Raw genomic sequence first — 20,082 nt, 5'->3', positions numbered from 1 at the left:
ACTGGGTATGCGTGGGGGCTCCTCAGCTTAGGGTTTGGGAGACGTGGGGGTCCAGTTAAGGGGGTGGGGAATTGGGAGGGGGGTCCTAGGGCTGAACCCTGTGAGTCAGGGCTGGACACAGACAGTGCCTGGAGTCTGAGAGGCCTTGTACAAGGCTGAGAGCCAAGGGCCCACATCTGCAAGCCCTCACATGGGGTGCTTGGGGACAACTGGGCAAGGGGGAGGTCACGCCTTCTATCACACGGGGACCTGGGCACAGACCAGAGGGCAGAGTGCGCCGGTGGGGTTAGACAGGGCCGGCTTTGTTGGACGTGACTGGCCTCGGGGCCGCTCACTTGCTGCTGCTGTGTAAGCAGCAGTTTGGTTTTGTGTCAGCCTCGTGTCCCAAGACCCCCTGTCTCCGCGTATTAGCTCTGGTGGCAGATTCACGTTGCAGTGGCCTCCATGGAGCCTGGACAGGCAGTGTTGGGGGGAATCGGGGAGCAGCCAGGCACCCTGGCGGTCTAGGTTGTGTCCGTGGCTGTAGTCAGTGCTTGGCAAGTGTCACCAGGTGGGTCTGCCACACAAGAACAATGACAGCAGAGCCAGCCGAAATGGGGAAACCGAGGTTACAGAGTGGAGTGCTGGGGGTCAGCTCGGAATGCTCCTAAGATGGGCCTGTCCTCAACCTGAACCCCAGACCATGACCCTCACTCCCCATCAGTGTTTGCAGGAGGCTCCGCCCCTGCCTGATATTCGAGATGCAGCTAGACCACTGCCCTGGTTCTGGGCCCCGTGACGCCTGCCCTGCTCCCGATGGCCCGCATTATTGAAAAGTACGGGCAGTTCCCGGGAACAAACAGGAATAGATATAAGACAAAGCTAAACTCCATTTGCTAGGGCACCCCTGGGGCGGGGGGCCACCGCACATCGGGAGCAGGGACAGAGATGGCATTCGTGGATGGGCTGTGGACCGGTCAGGAGGCTCAGGGCCATTCTGGAGCCTCTGTGCCACTTGGAGCCAATTTCACGGCAGTTTTGCGGCTCCTTGGAGGGGCAGGAGCCCCATCTGCCTGGCCTGGTGGCTCACTTGGGCCTGTGTCCAGAATCCCACCCCAGGCACCAGGCCCGTGTTGGCGGTGGGGGTTCCCCAGTCACGTGGGGTTTGCCTAGGTGTGGCACCCCATGGGGATCAGAGCAGCAACAGACACAGTCAGGCGGGTAGTGGGGGCTGCTGCCCACGTTTTATTAAGGTGTGCAGGAACCTGCCGGGGCCCCACGTGGAATGTGGGTGACGGGGCTGCAGCCCCACCTTAAGCACCAGGACCAGCAGTAGGCCCCTGACCACCGCCCCCTGCCCTGGACAGGGTCCCGGGGGCAAACACTGCTCTGGAGAATACATGGATGTAAAAGTGAAAAGCGCCAGAAGCCCCCAGCCCCGGCAAGTGGCCAGCACTCAGCCACCTCCTCTGTCCCAGTGCTCAGACCTGGCCAGGGATCCTAGGGGCCCTGGCTGGCCCACTCATCCCGTCCCCCATGCCCAGGCTGGTGCAGAGCCCCCGAGGTCATCTCTGGAGGGCGACATCCTTTGGCAGCGAAGCAGGGTGGCAGGCGGCGGGCAGCCTACGCACAGTAAGTGTCGGCCTTCACCACCTGGCAGTACATGGTCATCGCGAAGGTCAGGCCCAGGATCTGCAGGGACACAAGGGGCTGGCCGGAACTCCGAGGAGCCACAAGCCCAGAGGGGGTCCTGCCACAGTGGGTGCCCCAACTCCAACAAGCCTGAGTCCCCGGCCGGGGCCCCTTCTCTGGGGGTGCCCCCATCCTTGGCAGTCCAGGTCCATCGCAGCCATGCTTCCTCTGAGCCTCCGGGCAGGGCCCGCCCACCACAGGCATGGGGCACCGGGGCCTCCGAGGGCTCAGCGTCCAGACCCACCTTCCCCTTGGGCTTGGCCACTCTGGGCTCTGCCAGCGGCTGCAAGGCCTGTCCACTCCGTGCTGGGCCACGTGCCACCTCCCAAGCTGCTTGAAGGCCCCCGTGCCCTGCCTCTCGCCCATTCGCCCAGCTGCAACCGCCACCTCCAGGTACCCATCAATCTGGCATCAACCGCCCACTGTCTGAACCCCAGGAACGGCAGCAACCCTGACGACCAAGGTTGCTGACAGCATAGCCTCCCGCTCCCCGGGGACTGACAGGCGGGACTCATGGGGTGGGGGCCAAGAAGCGCGGCTGGGGAGCAAGAGCCCGCCTGCTGGACCTGGGCACTGGCCCGGGCCACCCACCCTCGCTCTGCACTGGGCAGCCCTGTGGCCACCACCCACCAGGCCGCTGGGGCTACAGGAGCCCAGGCTGCACCTCCATCCACTAGGAAACGGGGTCTCTGCACAGGAGCCCAGGGCAGCCATCTGCCCCTGAGGTGGCAGAGGTCCCCTCCCCAGAGGTCGCCATCCCCCATGACCATCCCCCATGAACTTGGACCCATGCGGGCAAGGCCTCTGCCACTGTTCACTCCGCACCTGCACCAGCGCCGTGCACAGTCCAAAGACGCCCACGGCCAGAAGGTTCTCCTGCAGCCACATCTTCACCGTTTGGTAACATGGCTGCAGAAGGAACGGGCGTCACTGGGGCCGGCTCCCCCCCACCAGGTCCCGGGGCGGGCAGGGGGGCGCGGGCTCACCGCCTTCCACCACGTGCCGGGCGCGTGCAGCCCGCAGCTCTCGCTGAACTCCAGGCAGCAGGAGTCGGGCACGCGCGTGGCATTGTAGACCTCAAACCAGTCGGTGTAGTTGGCGACGCCACAGCAGCGGAACTGTGGGAGAGGCGCGAGCTGGGACGCTGCGGGGCGGGGGCTCACCCGGCCCCCCCGGCCCCCCACTCACGTCGGTCTGGATGATGCTCCAGGCGTTGGTGAGCCCCACGTTGCCTGGGGTGCCGTACAGGTGCAGGCCCTTCTTTAGGTCTCGCTGGGCATACCTGTCGATCTGCAGGCACAACGGGGTGAGCGGGCCCGTCCAGGTGGGCTCAGCCACCTTCGCGCAGACCCCGCTCTGCCTGCCCCCTGTCCCCCTCCCTGGAGTCGCCTCCTCCCAGAAGCCCCCACAGCACCCAGGCCTTTGCCCCGTCATCGTCCTGGGCCACCCGAGGTGCTGAGTATCAGGCTAGAGTCAGACACGGACAGACAGGCGCAGGCACTCGGGCCGCACCTGCACCCACTGGTCAGGGCGCACACATCCCCGCATGTCAGCCGAGGGGCCCTGAAGCGCCAATGCCCCGGGCAAGGAGCACTGGGCGCCCAGGTCTCCGTCCCCAGACCACATCCCATGAAGGACCAGGGCGCCTGGGAGAACGGCCCATGGCAGGGCTGGGCAGGAAATGCCCAAGAAGGGCCTGGAGTATCTTATGGCACCAGAAAAAAGCGCTCCACCAAAAGGACACTGTGGGGGCAGGCCAGGGGACACGTGCCAGCCAAGCGGGCCCCATGGCAGAGCAGGACAGAGGAGCGAGACGGTCTCGGGTTAAAGCCCGAGGACTCAGACACGTGAAGGGGCCCTCGCTGCCCTAGGCAAACGGCCAGTAACCACGGGGAAGGGAGCGTTCCCAACCAACCCATACGCAGCTGGCGACGGCACAGCCTCCGACGTGCCCGCTAAGCCTGGCCCCAGTGGCCGTGGTTAAAACCTAACCGTCGGCCTTGGGTCCCGTCAGTTGGATGAAGAGGCCACTGTCGTCCACACAGAGCATGGGGTCTGTGACAGTCATTCTCAGCCCCCCCCAGAGCTATGGCCCCTGGCTGGGTGGGCAGAGGTGGCCATACCTTGTCTGTATAGGCGAAGAAGAGGATGGTGACGGTGGCCTCCAGAAGGAACACCAGCAGCAGCATCACAAAGAACTGGGAATTGGGGGAACAGCCTCAGCGACCCGGCCCAGCCTTCAGCCCCACCTCCCCCGGAACCTGCAGGTTTTGTCCGTCTCACTGGACCTCTGCAGCATAGGCCTCAGGCCGGCGAGTGGACACGTGTGCCCTATGCCTGGGTCCCCGTGGTGGGCAGACAGTCGGACCGATGCCCTCGGGGCAGGGGTGGGTCAGACGGCAGTGGTCCCTCGGGGCAGCCGGGGGGGCCACTGCCAGCACAGGCAAGACCAAGGTGGGGGTACGGCTACCCGGAGCGGAAGCCCCACCTCTGACTGCACGCACGCCGCCTGGCCAGCACCACCACTCAGTGCCACGGAGGCACCGCCCTGGCCTGGCCCCTGGCATTCTGGGCCGAGCTGAGTGGAGGTGGTGGCCTGGGCCCGCCCCGCTTCCCCGCATGACACTCCTCCAGAAAGGAGGACAGACAGAATGCAGCCTGGACCCGGGGTGGGGAGCAGGTAAGCGGGCCCCATCCTCTCCAGGAGACCCCAATTTGCTTTCCCTCAGTCTGAGCTCCGAGCATTAGTGAGCCCCGTGTTGATGCTCCAGATCTCAGGGCCCACTCAGGGGACATGGCAGCCTCGTCCTCGGTGCGAGGGGACCACAGCATTATAATTGGAAGGAGCCTGGCCCAGGGGCCCCTCCCCTCTGTGACACGGACGTCCCCTGGGCCGGGAGCCCGGCTCATCTTCAAGGCTGAGGTCAGGCTAGGGCCCAATCAGAGGGCCCCAGGGCCACGAGGCCTGGGACAGCAGGCAGGATGGGGTCCCGGGAGGGGTGGGCTGAGGACAGGACCAGTGCAGGATGGAGGGGCGCAGCCTGGCACATGTGTGCACACGCGTGTCCCTGTCCTGTCAGAGGAAGCCCCGGCCTGGCCTGGGAGACCCAGAGGCGGAGCCCACGTGTCGGGGAGCCCCGCACCCCATCCCACGGGCCCCTCCCCGCACTCACGGTGAGCAGGAGGCACCTGTTCTCCTTGATGGCCCCGATGCAGCCCACGAAGCCGATGGCCATGACCAGGGTGCCGGTGACGATGAGCAGATTGGCGGCCGACAGGGAAGGGAAGGAGGAGGACAGGGTGGCGAAGTTCCCCTGCGTGGCGGCCAGCCAGATGCCGACCCCCAGGATGCCGCAGCCTCCCAGCTGGGACCAGCAGGGCAGGGAAAGGGGAGGTCAGGTGCCGTCTGCATGCCCTGCACCCCGGGACAGCAGGCCAAGGTCCCGCCAGAGCCCCGAGGCAGCCAGGGTGGCGTCCAGGGCACCGCGGCCCGCCCCTCTGACCTCCCAGGGCCGGGTACCCCTCCCCGTCTTGTTCCGTGTAACCCCCAGGCTGGTTCCCCACATTAACCCCAGTCCATGCCAATGACACAATGCTCGGGTCCCACGCCTGTGGCTTAGCTGCACTGGGGCTGGGGTCATTTGTCCGAGGACACTCCGCCACTTGGGTCACGAGCAGGCGCCTTGCTGAAACATCTTGGACATGGGCCCCCAGACACCACCCCTCTACGCAGCGTCCCCCTCCAAGCCCAGCCCCACAGCCTCTCGGCCTGAGCAGCCCAGGGAGACCCGACCGAGGGCTCTGTTCCTATGGGCCCCTCTGGGTGTCTCCAGCTGTCCCCTACCAAGTGCAAGCCCCAAAGCATGGGCTGGGCCCCGCAGGAGTGCCGGCGGGTGTCAGGCGGAGAACACCCCACCGGGCCCCAGCCGCCCCCAACCACTGGAGCCTTCATTGGGTTTCGTAGCTGCTCGTTGACGGAAGTCAGTTAAAGAGGAAGAAGGCGGCAAGGTGGCAACAAAGCGACAGGCTCTCAGCCTTGTGCGGTGACGGGGACGCCTGGCCTTGGGGACCGGGGGGCCGGGGCCAGCTGGGGGCTCTGCCCCCGCCCTCGGCATTGAGGCCTTGGGCCGTGGGTCCTCTCAGGATCGGACGGGAGGATGTGTTCTGGGGTGTGGGCTGGGGGCAGGCCACCTTCACCTGGTCCCACGCATGACCACCTGGGAGCCGATGGCCGATGGAGAAGGCCAGGCAGCCGGGGGCTGCACGGCCACGGGACTGGGCAGGACGTGGGGCCCTGTGCCCCCACCAGGCAGGGCACTCCGGGGCTCCGGGTGCTCACTCTGCCCCAAGACAAGCTGTGTGACCAGACTCTGAAGGACACAATGTCCGCCCAGGGCCACCATGAGCCCCATGTCACCCCACGAAAGTCTCCTCAGCCTTGACGGCCAGACTCGCACCCCATTTTCCAGACAAGTGAACTGAGGCTGGGAGACGAGCCAGCCACACCCCCCTGGCCTGGGGCCTCCACGCCGCCAAAGACCCCTCACCTCAGGTGGGCCCTGTGGGACCTAAGCCCCTGTCCGAGGAAGCCTCCCCGCTCCTGCCAGCAGCGGTCAGCCCTGGCCACAGAGTGAGGGTGGTGGCTGCCACTGAGTCCCCCATAACTCACCCGGGAGTGTGCACCACGCATTAAGCCCGGCTGGCAGGAGACTGCAGTTATGGGAAGGCTGAGGGACGCAGCTCCCAGCCAGCCTCCTGTGTGTCTGGGGTCCCTCTGAGCCTTGCCCAGGGTGGGCGGAAGGAGGGCCCACTGAATGAATGCCCATCCCCAGTGGCGGGTCCAAGGCCAACCACACCCATCCCTATTTACGCCTTCAGCAAAAAACAAGAGTCCTGTCTAAAAGTCGCAAACGCCTTTTCCGACGCTGCTGGTTTGGGCGCAGGCTGGGAAGCTCTGCTCAACAGCCCCCCAGAGCCGGGGGTCCAGATGTGGCTCCGCAGCGCCTGGTGCAGCCAGCATGACTGTCTGAGCCCCTCCCAGGGCAGGGCGGGCGCTGCAGCTCCGGGCAGGGAACTGACGGGCCGGCCGCAGAGGCTGACTTGCCCCGCACTGACCACACAGCCCTGGTGGTTCCTGGGCCACTACGGATGACAAGTGCTTCTGCCTGCTGCCACGACTCGAACCCGTGAGGCCTCAGCACAATGTCCAGCTCAGGGTGTCTCCTGATGAGGTTTTAGGGGGCCCGGGGGAGGCTGCCCACATGGCAGATCCAAGACCCTTTACCTGAACACATGGCCTGGGGTCTGTGCCCCCCACAATGCCAGCACAATCCCGGCCCACGCCACACGCTGGCCATCCTCACCCTGGCCATCCTCACCCCAGCTGGGTTTGGGCAGAGCCCAAGGCCAGGGCAGGGTCTGCTGGCTGCGCAGAGCCAGCGGAGGACCCCACCAGCAAGGGGAGGGGCTGTCCACGGTGCCGACCACAGGCGAGGCCACCACGGAGCGAGGCTGGGCCACCGGCACCTCTGGGCATCCTGAGCCTGCCTGTGGGAGGCGCCACTTGTGACATCACAGGGCACAGAGGAGCGGGGACAGGTGCTGGCTCATTTAATCCTCCCACCTGACCTGCAGGAGAGGAAACGAGGGGCTGAGGGGCCGCCCCCGGCTGTGCTACCCTGCCATGTTCATCAAAACACCCCGCACCTCATCCCCACAGCCTCTGGGTCTAGTGGGAACCCTAAGGACCCCAGGGGAAGGAAGACTGCAGCTGGGGCCACCCTGCGGGCTCTGCATGCAAAGGCAACACTGCAGACCAGCACACGTGGGCAAGGGACGGGCCAGGGCGGGGAGGCCACACATGGGGGACCGCCCTCTGTGGAGGACCCTGGGAGTCAGGGTCTCTGGCTGGAGGACAGTGACCCACTGGGTCTGGCCGACCCCAGGCCCCTCGCCAGGTTCACAGAGCTGGTACCGGAAGGTCACAATTCAGGCCGAGTCCCCAGGCCCAACCATGGCGGGTGGGGCTGCCTCTCAGGGAGCTGCTGGTGCAAAGGGGAAAATGTCATTTAAAACCGAAAGTGCCGGGGAGGCTGGCTCTGCCTTCAAGGGCAGCGGACGGCTCCAGTCAGCAAGAAAACACGACGACGCTGTCCCATGGGGCTGCATGGAAGGGCACGGGGAGGACGGTGCCGGCAGGGTGGCTGCGGGGAAGGGGGGCCGGTCCGGGCTCCGGGGGACACAGGAAGGGGGTTCCCCACCACCAGCCCCAGTAGAAACATATTTCCTTAATTAACTCTCCACAAAGTGTCCTCGTCTCCACCCTGAGATGGCAGGAGAGACACTCGCTGGCTGTCGCCCAGATGCATGCCAGCACACACACTCAGCCCACGCTGTCACAGAAGCCCCTCACTGTCACACGGTGACACCCACGACAACACGCACACGGCCACGCATCACAGACATGCTGCCCCCACAAGCCCCCAGGCCCCTCCACGCTCAAGCACATTTGCACAGAACAGTCGACCAAAAACTCAGACACACGTGCCTACAGAATACGCGCACGCGCGTAATAAAATCACCTGTAATTCCGAAATATTTCTGCGTATGAAGCTTTTAAAACATTTTGGCAGGAAAATTACAGCCTCCAAGTGCAGGAGAAAATGGGCCTTGTCACACCCAGACACAGACCATAGAACACTAGATAATGGGGCCGCGGTCCCCAGAGGCCGGGAGCTCCAGGCCCTCCCGGGCCAGGCTGGCCAAGAGGGTGCAGCAGGGGGCCCAGGACCCCACCCCAACCCCAGCACCTCCCCAGACCCTCGCTCACTGCCTAGGGCACTGGCTGGACCCCCCTCCTCTGCCAGGCAGAAGCCCAGGTGGGCCCAGGAGCAGACCCCAACCCCACGACAGCTTGGGACAGAAGGCCAGCCTGTTCCAGGCCTGCCATCAACTGGGGCCTCCCTGTCCCCCTCCACGCACCCCGAACCCGCGCCCTGTCTGCGGCCCTCACCCACCACGGCCCCGGCCCAGTGCCCAGCTCATGCTCCCGCTTCCTGCGTCTCTCGTCCATGGCTTTTTCAGGTCGCCTTAGGGCAGGTCAGTGGTATCGTCACCTCCAGGCCCAGGGGGGCTGATGTCAGCTGGCCCTCTGCCACTGCCCCTCTGGCCACACGGCTCAGGGTGGCAGATGGCCGGGCAGCTGGCCACGTCCTTGGAATGAGGTGGAAGGCTGGGTGCCCGCAGAGGCCAGGCCCGTGCCTGGGAGCCTCTCACCTGGCAGCTGGCACAGCCTCGGGTGGGGCTGGGCATGGTGGGTGGCACAGCCCTCCCAGCCAAGAACTGCCACCGGGGCCATCCACGCGCAACCCGAGAATGGCGAAATCCATCCACCAGGCCAGAAATCACTTCTGCAGCTGCCCAAGGCGGGGTCGGGAGGACTGAACCCAGGGGCTGCGGGCACCTTCCAGGCTGACGGAGATGTCCCCATCTTCGGTCAGATATTGTCACGCAGGCGACAACTCTACACCGTCGACTTAAAATCCGTGCAACTGACTAGAGCCCTGGCCCATCGCGGAGGTGACGCCACTAACCAAGGACCCCAAGGCCAGTGTCCAAGGACGGGCGGGGGGGAGGGGCATGCGGGGGACAGACAAGGACATGGCCAGGCTGCCAGGGGGTGGAGAGGCAGGGGCCACTGCCGGGCCTGGCCCCAAAGGGCAGCCTTACCATGCAGTGTGGGGAGGAAACAGCCCAGAGCCCCACAGGCCGGGAGGCGGGCTGTGGCTGAGGGCAGGGGGTGCAGCTGGGACCCGGGGCCCTCCCGCCGCTCAGACCTCCCGACCTCTAAGGCCACATCTCTGCCCCAGACAGAGCCCCCACCCAACCTGCAGTCTCCTCTATCTCTGCTTTGTATCTAGAAGGTTCTACCCACACAGAGTCTGGCAGGCCTGCCTCTCCCCTCACCCTCCCTCCCAGCAGGCTGGACCCCAGGGACACTCACAGCCCGGTGAAGCCGCCTGGGTTAGTGGGTACACAGGCCTGCCGCGGCCGCCCAGGACAGTGCCAGCGCCACCTGGAGCCCTCGACCGGGGAGGACGACGGCCACTCCCACGCCCCCAGGGAGCACACACGGCTGGCACCGGCATCAGGTCCCAGCCCAGCCTTTGCTCTGATCTTCCCTCCGTGCCCACCAGTGGAGTGGGCGCTGCCACCACAGAGCAGATCGACACCCCAGGCTCCAGAGTCCCTGTCTGTCCAGCCAGCCAGCCGCTGGCCCCAGAGAGAAGAGCTCGTGCAGTAAGTCCTGTGGCATCCTGACTCCTGACCTGGCCAGGATGACCCAGCACTCCCTCCACGGGGACACCAGCACCTGCTCCGTCCCTCAGCCAACTCCACCCGTCCGCCGCCCACCTGCACGTAGACCGGCCTCCCAGCCCCCAGGCCCAGGGCACCCCGGAGCCAAGCACTGGTGGCAACAGGCAGGCCTGTTTCCTCCCCTGAGATGAGCCGGCACCTCAACCCCAGGACAGATGGGTGACCAGTGACGCTCCCACCGCACTCGGACAGCGGGAGGCTCTCAGCCTTGCCCCCTCGGAGCCTGCTTGAGCCCCCAAGGAAAGCTCCTCAAACCGGGCACACAGACAGGTCAGTTACCCCCGAGCCAGCCCCTTGCCCGTCCTCGGACTGCGCTCCCCAGGCCTAGCCAGGGACAGCGGTGGGCCATGGCTAGGGGAGGGTGGCACTGCCTCAAGCTTCAGCCCAGGAGAGGCCTCGGGGAGCCAGGCGTGCAGGTGCCTAGCGGTGCCAGGTGTCTGTGCCTCCAGGAAAGTGGGAGCTTCGAGGTGAAGCCTGAAGGAAAGAGGTGCTGAGCAGGGGCTGAGGGACAGGAGGGAGCTGCAGAGGCCGCTGCACCTTGACTTCCAAGCGGGTGCACAGGGCGGGACCCTCGTTCTCACCTCCCCTCAGCCTGTCCCAAGCACCCTCGGGATCCCCTCCCCGCCCTGCACCCTGGACTCTGCTGCCCCACCCGCTTCCCACACCACCGTCGGCAGCGAGCCCTGGCTGGCCGGCCTGGGGGTTCAGAGCACTGACGCAGGCTCCTGAGGTCCAGCCCACGGGGAAGCCCCTTCCTCAGCCTCCGCCCCAGGCCCTGTGGCCGGTTCCAGTGGGGAGACAGGCAGGACACTGGGGGGATACTTCTGTTCTCTGGGCGAGGGGCAAAAGCACCCATCCTGTGGGGTGTCAGGGAAAGGGAGCTCTAGCCTCTGTCACCAGCAGGAAGGGTTTAGGCGACACCTGCACAGGCACGAGGCACAGTGGGGATCATGCCCAGCACCACCCCTCCCTCCAGTGTGCTTCTGTGGCCCTCCTCCGACCCCAGGTCTGGACCCGCTGGGCACCAAGCTGGGGGTGCTGAGGCCAGCCACAGGGGCTCGGCTTGCCCAGGCGGGAGGTGTAAATATGTGATAAGAAGGGACAGGATGTTCTGGCCCAGGGGGAGCCCGGGGGGCCTAGGGGTCCCGGTTTGCTCTTCTCCAGGCCAGTGGCAGGGCCTGCGTCTTGCAGGGAGGCCCCTGCGGGGGTCACAGGGCAGACAGCTCTGCTGGGGACACGGGCCGAGCTGCCCTTGGAGCACAGCCCCCCTGAGGGGCCCGCACCTTCTCCCTGCAGGGAAGTGTCCAGTCACTAGGGAGGGCAGGGGAGGGGAGAAGCAGGTTCTGTTCACCTGCCAGGACCTGACCACCCCCTTGGCCACCACCCCGCCACTTACACTGCCCAACACGGTCACGACAACACCTATGGCTGCCAGCTCTGCTCACTTCGCCACCCACAGCCATTAGTGCCAACCACACTGGAGCCCACTGCAGCCGGCCCATGTCCCCCCTCTTCACATGCCTGCCCGGGCTCCTGGCCTCTGGGGTCCTCCTCTACTCCACCCCTGGGCCTCCCCCTCCCGGAAGCCCCCTGCGGAGAACAAACTCTTGGGATAACTCCCTCTGGAAGCGAGTGCCTGGGGCAGGAGCCGCTTTGGGTCACAATCCCACACTCTTGACTGCTCGGTGACACTCCCAGTGACCCTGAGTGACTGCCTCCAAATGAGGGAGAGAAAAGCCAGGGCCCAGTATGGGAGGGAGGTGCAGAAAGGGGTATCTGGGTTTCTGGGCATCGGGCCTTAACTGGACCGCTGGGGATTGAGCATTACAATGCAGCACCCTTCTGGAGCCCACAGCCCCGGGGTGGCTAAGCCACGCCCCGCTACTCCCAGTTTTGGAAGGAGGGTGGGCTCTGGAACTGACGATGGAGCAGGGAGTGACCTTGGCGTCCTCGCTCCACCGAGCCTCCCCCAGCCCAGACAGTGGAGCTCCATCCTGGCCAGGCTTGCTCCAACCTAGTCAGGTGTGACACCTGCCACAGCCACAGCCCACCACCCTCCTGGCAGTTATGGGGCCGGGTGCAACTCTGTCCCCCACCTTAGGGGCAAGGGGCCACTCTGTAGCACCATCAGCTCTGGATACAGGCACCTCCCACCTGAGCAAACCCAACCACCTCAGCCAAAGTTATGAAAGCCCCCTCCCTCCGAGTTAGAGCAGGGACACGAGACACCCTCCACACACTCCTGCCGGCCCCCCTTGCCCCACAGTCCTGGTGGGCGTAGTCAGGGCAATCACGCACATACACCTTCCCACAGCAGCTCTGCAGGCAGGGCCACCTCGCCCCTCAGCCCCTGGGGCCCAGTAGGTCCGCTTGGTGGGGAGAGGGACGGAGGGGCGGCGCCGGCCCTGCACACAGACCAGGACCTGAATCGGTGCCAGGTGAGGCGTAGAGGCCAGGGCGGGACCCACCCCGTCTGGGGAAGAGAGGGGAGAGGACACAGGGCAGCCGCCAGGGGTGGTGTGGAGGCCCGGCTGGACCCCGCGGCACCGGAAACGCCCCGCATCGGCCGGTCCAGCCCTGGCCGCCAGCCAGAGCAGGGACCCTGGTACCCTCAGGCTACGGCGCTCGTGTCCCGCCCCATCCTAGCGGGGCAGCGACCCTCGGTTCTCCCGGAGCCCCGGCATCAACGCCGGACCGGAGCGCCACCCGGGGTCCCCGATACCCGCGCCCCGCCGCCACTCACCCAGAACAGGAGGTTGAAGGCGAACATGAGGTACTTGACGCCCTGGAGGCAGCCGCGCGCCATGCCGCAGCGCTTCAGCTCTAGAAGGAAGATGAAGGACAGGTCCAGGTAGAAGACCACGTACTTGGTGCCCTTGGGCGACGTGTAGCGCGCCTGGGCCGCCTTGGGGCCGGGGCTGGCGTGCAGGCCGAAGAAGGGGCCGCCGCCGTCCCCGCGCGCGCACGGGCTGCTGTGGCGCCGGAAGGGGCCGCGGCGCGCGAAGCCCGGCTCCTTGCCCTCCGGCGACGGGCTGCGCCGGTACGCGGACTCGTCCGTGCTGGAGCGGCGCATCGCGGCGGGGCCGCCGCCAGGCTCAGCGCCCCGCGCCCGCCGCCGAGCGCCGCATCCCGCGCCCCGCGCCCCCGGCCCGCGCCGCACGCGCCGCGCCGCTCAGACCCGGCAGCGGGTCCGGGACCCCTGCCCGGCCCGCGCGCCCCGCAGCCCCGCAGCCCCGCCCCGCGCCCACCCGCCAATCCGCGCCCGCCCCGCCCCCCGCGCGGACCCCTCCTCTCCTCGCGCTGCCGCGCGGCAGATCCCACCGCTCCTCCCCGCGCCGGCCAATCGCAGCCCCGGGGTGACGCCCCCGCCCCGCCCCGGACCCTCCGCCCGCGCCCGTGCGGGGGAAGATGCCCGCGGAGGGCTGGGCTGGGGGCACCGGGCCGGGGGGCCGAGGGCTAGTCCCAGACAGCTCTCAGCCTCGGGAACGATGCCCCTCGCCTTCCCCCGCGGCCGCTCTGCGCCCGACCCCGCAGCCCCGCCGAGCCCGGAGACCTCCGACCGCACCCACGTGAAGCACTATGCAAACGACAGGGTGACCCAGTAGCTGTACGGTGGCGACTTGGGGCAGCTCTGGCTTTGGTCCCGGGCCCAAGCCTCAGGTCCAGAGCGATGTACGAGGTAGTAGCGCCGGGGAGTGTAGCCCAAACACCCCGGGGTGCGCACCCTGCAAGCCGCCTCCCCCCACCTCCTCCCTGGGACCCGGAAGCTCCCGCTGCTCACAGCTTGGGCGGGGAGAGGCGCCTGTTGAGACAGGGGTGGGCCTGGGATACCCAACCTGAGGGGAGCAGTGGATGGGGAGGCCGGGGCCGGGCAGTGCCATGGTTTAAAGCAGGCGCCAGGGCGAGAGAGGGCGCGCGAGGAGGGAGGGAGGGAGCCTGCGCAGGTTTTCACACTTAAAGAGAGCAGCCGGGGCACATGGGCTCCTCGAGACCACTAGGGACGGGAAGACGGGCCTGCAGAGACGGGCAGTCCAGTCCAGGCCCTGAGCGCAGCTTGGGGGGGCGGGGCACCTGCTCCTCTGCCCAGCCAGGGCACGGGACCTGTGCAGTCACGCAGGAGCCCCCGCTGGAGCCCCCGCTGGTTTGACACACCGCTGCCACCATTTCGAAAGTCGTGATGATTTTGAACAACGGGTCCCAAATTTCCTTTTGCACCATCTGGGGCTGGTCAGACCCCGGACGGGTCCACGCTCACTTGCAGACGTGGACACAAGCCCGGCGCGCAGATTCCCAGGGTGATTCGCACAACCCCCAGGACAGGCACCAGGAACAGCCTGGAGGTGCACACACACCCCAGTCATGGATGGGGACAGATGCCCACACCGCTGGGGGCAGCACAATCTCTGGGCCATGGGAGGGGGGCAGTCAGCCTGTGGCCTGGGCGCCTGGTCCCTACCTGGGCTTCAGTCTCCCCCTTCGGAGCTCAGGCAGAGCCCGGCCTGGGCAAGGGTGCCACTGCAGGCATGCATGTGCCCACCCAGTCACCAAGGCCGTCCACGGGCCCTGTGCGCCCATGGGACAATCGGGAAGGACTCGCTCCAGGTCCGAGAGAGCTGGGCAGCAGAGCTCAGAGGGGAGAGGAGGAGGAGGAGGAGCAGGGAAGGAGGGAGGAGGGAGGGAGGGTGCCGGGCACCACTGACAGTCTGCCGTCCAGCGGTGTGCAAGGGGGCAGATGGGGGCTGCGCTGGAGTAGGGCCGTCTGGACACCCCCCACATCCCTCACCCCCGCCAGGACCAGCATCTGCCAACCCTGAGGGGAGGCTCTGGGGAGAGCTGTAGCTCCAGCCCAGCGAGGTATCTGTGTGGGTCCTCCCGGGGCACAGCTGGCCCTGCCAGGGGAGGGACAGGAGCACCCCCAAGTCCCTGCCCAGCCCACACTGCCCACCCTCCTGGGGCTTCCATGGCTCTCTACCCTGTCCTCCCCAAGGGTTCTTTGGCGTGTCTGGGCCCCATTAAAGGGACACAACAGTGACTATGCACCCCAGGCCCGGTGCATAGGGGCCACAGCAGGCAGTGGACGGTCTCACCTGGGGCCCTTCAGAGATTACTATCTGCAGTTCTGCCCAAGGAGCAAGTGGCATCTGGTGACCCCTGGAGGCCTCAGTGACCCCTAGCGACCCCTGGCCACCTTCCCCTTGGCCCAACTCAGCCAGGCCCATGCACCCAAGCTGAGGGGACACTCAGGGACACTAGTGTGTGAGTGTGTACTCAGAGCACACTCGTGACGCAGAGCTGACTGGAAGAGAGCCCCCACCCATCAGAGAAGCCAGACCTCTCCACACATACCCCAACGGACACCAACCACCATGACAGGGCCACAGCCAGCCACTGCCACCACACAGAGCCCCTGCAGCCCAGAGTCAGACAATTCAGGGAGAGATGACTGGACATCTAGCTGCCAGGCCTCAGAGGACGAGAGGGGGTCCAAGTGGCCGGGGCTGGGAGGGGAGCAGCGACAGGCAGGGCTCCCGTGGGGTTCACCTCTCCCGGCTTCAACTCTCTGGGGCGTGGTGGGAGGGACCAGGGGGCTGGCTGGGGTCTCCACACTGGGCCCACACCCACATCTACTCAGCCACCACTGGCCCAGCATCCCCCGGACGTCCTGCCGCCCCTCTCCCCTGACCCCAGGTGAGCAGGCGAGTCTAATCTGAAACCGAAAAACTTGACCCAGCACACTGGGGACAGCTGGAACGAGGATGCTGGTGCATCAGGGCCGCGGCCAGTGACCCTGTCCACAAAGCCCAGTCACACTCCCACAGGAGTCCCTTTCCTCCAGCACATGGCGCCCCAACAAGGCATGCTCAGGACACAGCACGGCCTCGGGCTGTGCCAGAACCAGGACTGTCCAGCCAGCAAGGCCCCTGGGACAGTCACAGGTGAGACCAGGAGGTGGCCAGTTCTCCCCGCAACGGCCCAGCCAGGCCATGACGTACCTGGGCTCGCACGGGGAAAGAGGCGGTGCTCGGTGCCCCTGACGGTGGGCCAGTGGGTGGGCGGTGCACACAGCCAAGGTGGCGGGAGCTCTGCAGAGGCGAGAAGGCAGGGTGGAGGCTGCACCTCGGGCCACCCACCGGGCCTCCCAGACACCGGGCAGGCCGCAGCAGGTGAGGGACAGCCCTCGGGACCAAGGGCAGGAGTGGCCCAGGGGCGAGCTGGCCCCACTGACCAGCGGCCCTAGTCAGGCGGGCTGCGTCCCCAACCTTCGGTCACTCGGCCTTCTGAGACGCGCAGGGAGTAAGGCAGGCTTGCACACGTAGACACAGAGTGCACACTGCATGTGTGGACTCGCACAGACTCAGGGCACATAGTGACGTGCCACTCCTGAGCTCACGGACCCCTGTGTCGTCCACTTCTCCTAGGTGGCCTGCTCCAAACGCTGCCAACCTCATGCTCTTCCAACAGAGCCAGCCGGTGAGGATGCACGAGGCCATTCACCTGCCATCGGTGCTCCCTGAGCGCTCCTGTCCCCCCTACCGGCCAGGAATTGTGGGGACAGGGCGCCCTAGCCATGCTCTCTCTCCACACCTACCTTAGACTGAGGACTGGTCAGGTGGCTGCCCAGCAGCCTGGGGGCAGGAGAGGCTGCAAAGCCTCAAAATGCCACCTGGGAAGGTGCCCGCCCCCCCTGCCCAACCCCAGGAAGGTGCCAGCCCACTGCCCACCCATCCACCTGGGGCAGATGAAAGGCCGCTCAGTGGGTCAGTCCCAGCTCCTCCCTACAAGCAACCTGAGACCCACCCCCACCCTCAGTTATGGGGTGTCAACACCGCCCACCACAGCGGGAAGAGGATGTGCCAGGGCCCAGGGCCCTGGGACCCCCACTGTCCCCTCAGTAATCGCTGTTCCTGGGGATGCAGTGTCCCTGGAGGGGTTTCAGGCCCAGTGAGTATCAAAGGTAGTGGGGGACATGCCTTTCCCGCTTTCTTTGATGAACACCCTCCCCAGGGCCAAGCGGCCCAAAGCCCACAGCAACATTCCAGAAGCTAAAAGCCATGCATCACACCGCACTGACCGCACGGGCCTGAGGCTGGCCCTGCCCTTCCCCCAACCCCAGACCTGGGCAGGCCCCAAAGGGCAGTTCCGCCAGCACCCCTCGTGGCCCATTGGCCCATATGAGGAGGACTGGCCACCACCAGGATGAGACCACTGCTGGGCCACACTCGCAGCCCCCACCCACGGCAGCCCCAGGACCCCCTGGGAATGGCCTTCAGCCCGGGACCCCCTGGGAATGGCCTTCAGCCCTCCCAGCCCCAACCCCATCTTGGTCAACCCAGACACAAGCCTGCAGTCAGGGCTTGGGGGTGGGGACAGGCAAGACCAGGGCTGGTTCCCGTCGTCATCCAAGCCCAGCCTCCTCCTCCTCCAGGAAGCCTCCCTGCCCCACTGCCCACGCTGGGCTTCCTTTGAGGTCAGGGTCCGATGGGCCTATGTTCCTCAGAACGGCACACACAGTAGGCAACAGGGCCAGGGCTGAGTGACAGCCCCAAGGCAAATGCCACAGCCCGCCACCGGGGACTGAACCCTGTGGAGGGGGGCAGGTAGGGGCCTGGGCCAGTGAGAGCCACACAGAGGCCATGGGCACCTACCTAGTCAGACCAAGGCCCACACGCAGAAGACCCTGCCCCGGTGCTGAACCAGTGTGCTCATGGCCGCCTGGGAGGCCAGGGGTGTATGGGTGGCGGTTGCCGGTGACCCCTGAGCCCCAGCAGAGGAGCCGCACAGGGTGGAGAAAGCTGCAGCCACCCGCCCAGGCCCCCGGCCCCCCTGGCTGAGGCGGCCGTGAGGAGCCGGGAGGGCCCGCCAACACAAACAGGCCTGCGGTGTGGGCTTTCCTGCCGCTGCTTCAGCCCTGCTGGGCCCCTGCACCCACCCAGGCCCCCCAGCCTAAGGGAGCAGCACGTGAACACCCAGGCTGGGCGGGCTGGGCGGGCTGGCACGCCCTCCACACAGAGCCCAGGCAGGGCCATCTCCCCAACCCAAACCAGAGCCTCAGGGGCTGGGAGACACCCACTCCAGGGGAGGGCCCCCATTTCCTCTGCCTGGGCCCACCTAAGCCTTCTCTGCCCCTCCCCACACCCAAGGGATTCCTCTGCTGGGGGCCACATGGAGGTAGAGGTGAAGGAGACACAATTAGGATCTGGGGGTGCTTCCCGCCCAGCAAGGCCCCGAGAGCACTCTGCCTCGGGTGCCCAGTGTGTGCTCCAGCTCTACAGACACCCCCACCCAGCCCCTGTGCCACCTGGACCCCTACAGAGCAGCACCGTCAGGGAGCCCACATCAGGCCTAGGCCGCTGAGCTGGCCTGGCAGACGACATCCCCAAATGCCAGGGCCCAGGTGTCCAGAGGATCATTAGTTTAGGGCCAGTTTTGGCTCACGCACACCCACACATACCACCATCACAACCGCTCAGCCCCAGGAGCCTAGAGCAGGAGCGTGGCTGTAGCAGGGTGATCCTGTCTGACCCTGGGGGGCATCCAACAGGTATGTTCAGGGACCCACTCCCGCCCTGCATACCCCATGTGACACATATCTACCCAAAGCAAGTGGGGCCTACGGCCGAGCCCAGGACCCTCCAGCTGGGCAGTTTCTGGTTTGGTCCACACTTTACGGGTGGGAAAACAGACTGATCCAGTGTAAGGGGGCGGGGCCTGTTTCCAGGGCAACGCTCAGGGCCAGAATCTAAGCAGCTAAAACTTCAATCACTGACTTCCCCTTGCCCCTGCCTGCCCTCAAGTGGCCTTTTTGAGCAGGAAACAAGGCTCACGGGTTCCAAACCACATGTGACCTCTGCCCTCCCTTCTCGTGCCCCCCATCACTAGGGCCAGACACCCATTCTCAGAAAGCCTGAGCCTCGCCGCCCAGCCCTCGCAGAGGCCTGGGCACATCTGTGCTGACGCCGCACGCCGAGGGCAAGAGCGAGAGCCCCACACCCCCCACTAGTGCCCTGGGCCCCCAAGGCTCCCTCCCGCCCAGTCTACCCTGAGAGCCTGGCCTCACCTCGACTTGCTCGCCCAAAACGCACACAGAGGGACACAGCCCCTCAGGGCCACAGTGGTGGGGGCAGGGCTGACCTCTGAGGCTTCCCCGGGGTGGTCGGGTCCAGCCTGGGCAGCGCTGAGCCAGGCAGAGTTGAGCCGGGAGGACTGAGTGCCCCAAGGGGCCTCCGCGCAGGCATGTGTCAGGGCCATGCAGGACAGGGCGGCCACCCCACTGCCCATGGCCTCTCCTGGGGAATCAGGGGCTGGAGGGAGGAGCTGGGAAGACTGGCGCCAGCTGCCCCCAGATCTGCACGCAGCTCTCAGAATTCCAGGAATGTCAGCTTGGCTCTGGACCGGATCGGGATCAGGGCGGGAGGCTCTCTCCCCTCACTCCCTTGGAGTAAACAAGCGCTGGGGCAGGAGCTAGGGTGGGACAGGCCCTGGGCCCCTCCTCCAGGAAGACCTCTGCCCCCACCCACTCCCGAAGGTCCACCCAGCGGACATCTCAGATGCCCTCTGGTCTCCCTCACCTCCACAGCCTCTGCCCGGCAGCTTCTGCAGTGGAGCCTTGGTCTGACCCCAGGACACTGTGACTCAAGGCCCCCTAGCCTGCCCCTCTGGCCAGGGACAGGATGTACGTCCAGTCAGTGGGGGTGGGGGGACATCAGAGAAGGGAAGTGGCTTTGGCTCGTGGCTCCGCACGTGGCAGGGTGGGGAATGGCAAACAGCACTGGGGGGACTGTCCAGGGACCAGGCGAAAGTGGGGGCAAAACTCCAGGCGGGCAGCAGCTCTGGCCAGCTCCACCCAGGACCCAGGAGACCCTCCATCTCCCTGCCCCGCAAATAAGGCCTGAGAGGGCAGTTAGCTGACACCTGGGACCCAACCAGAGATCCAGGCAGCCTGCCCAGAGCCCGCACACAACTTAAGTCAAGGGAGACACTTTGCAACACATCCGCCCCCCAGAGCCCAAACCTCTCCTCCTGCAGGGAGCCTTC

General features: G+C 66.2%; 1 protein-coding gene across 14 annotated transcripts in view; it reads right to left on the bottom strand.

The window, feature by feature from the left end:
- Positions 1-1,194: 1,194 nt before the first annotated feature.
- The window catches only part of TSPAN4 (tetraspanin 4), a 19,886-nt gene continuing 998 nt past the window's right edge, over positions 1,195-20,082 (bottom strand). For 5 of the 14 annotated variants that reach the window (XM_039840528.1, XM_039840519.1, XM_039840521.1 and 2 more), the window contains exons 2-9: positions 16,041-16,130; positions 12,791-12,870; positions 4,845-5,036; positions 3,795-3,869; positions 2,860-2,961; positions 2,658-2,789; positions 2,497-2,580; positions 1,195-1,671 (exon numbers count right to left, since the gene is read on the bottom strand). In XM_039840528.1, coding sequence (XP_039696462.1) covers positions 1,603-1,671; positions 2,497-2,580; positions 2,658-2,789; positions 2,860-2,961; positions 3,795-3,869; positions 4,845-5,036; positions 12,791-12,853 — 717 coding nt within the window. In that variant the 5' untranslated portion in view covers positions 12,854-12,870; positions 16,041-16,130 and the 3' untranslated portion in view covers positions 1,195-1,602. Of the gene's footprint in view, positions 1,672-2,496; positions 2,581-2,657; positions 2,790-2,859; positions 2,962-3,794; positions 3,870-4,844; positions 5,037-12,790; positions 13,128-16,040; positions 16,131-19,105; positions 19,594-19,616; positions 20,038-20,082 lie in introns of those variants that run through there. The other 9 variants (XM_039840518.1, XM_039840513.1, XM_039840517.1 and 6 more) reach the window with 9 other exon arrangements.

This window comes from Pteropus medius, unplaced genomic scaffold (genome assembly GCF_902729225.1).
Source record: "Pteropus medius unplaced genomic scaffold, Ma_sr-lr_union100, whole genome shotgun sequence".
Taxonomy (NCBI): domain Eukaryota; kingdom Metazoa; phylum Chordata; class Mammalia; order Chiroptera; family Pteropodidae; genus Pteropus; species Pteropus medius.
Note: the sequence above shows the minus strand (reverse complement) of the source record. Positions and strands in the feature narration are given on the sequence as shown.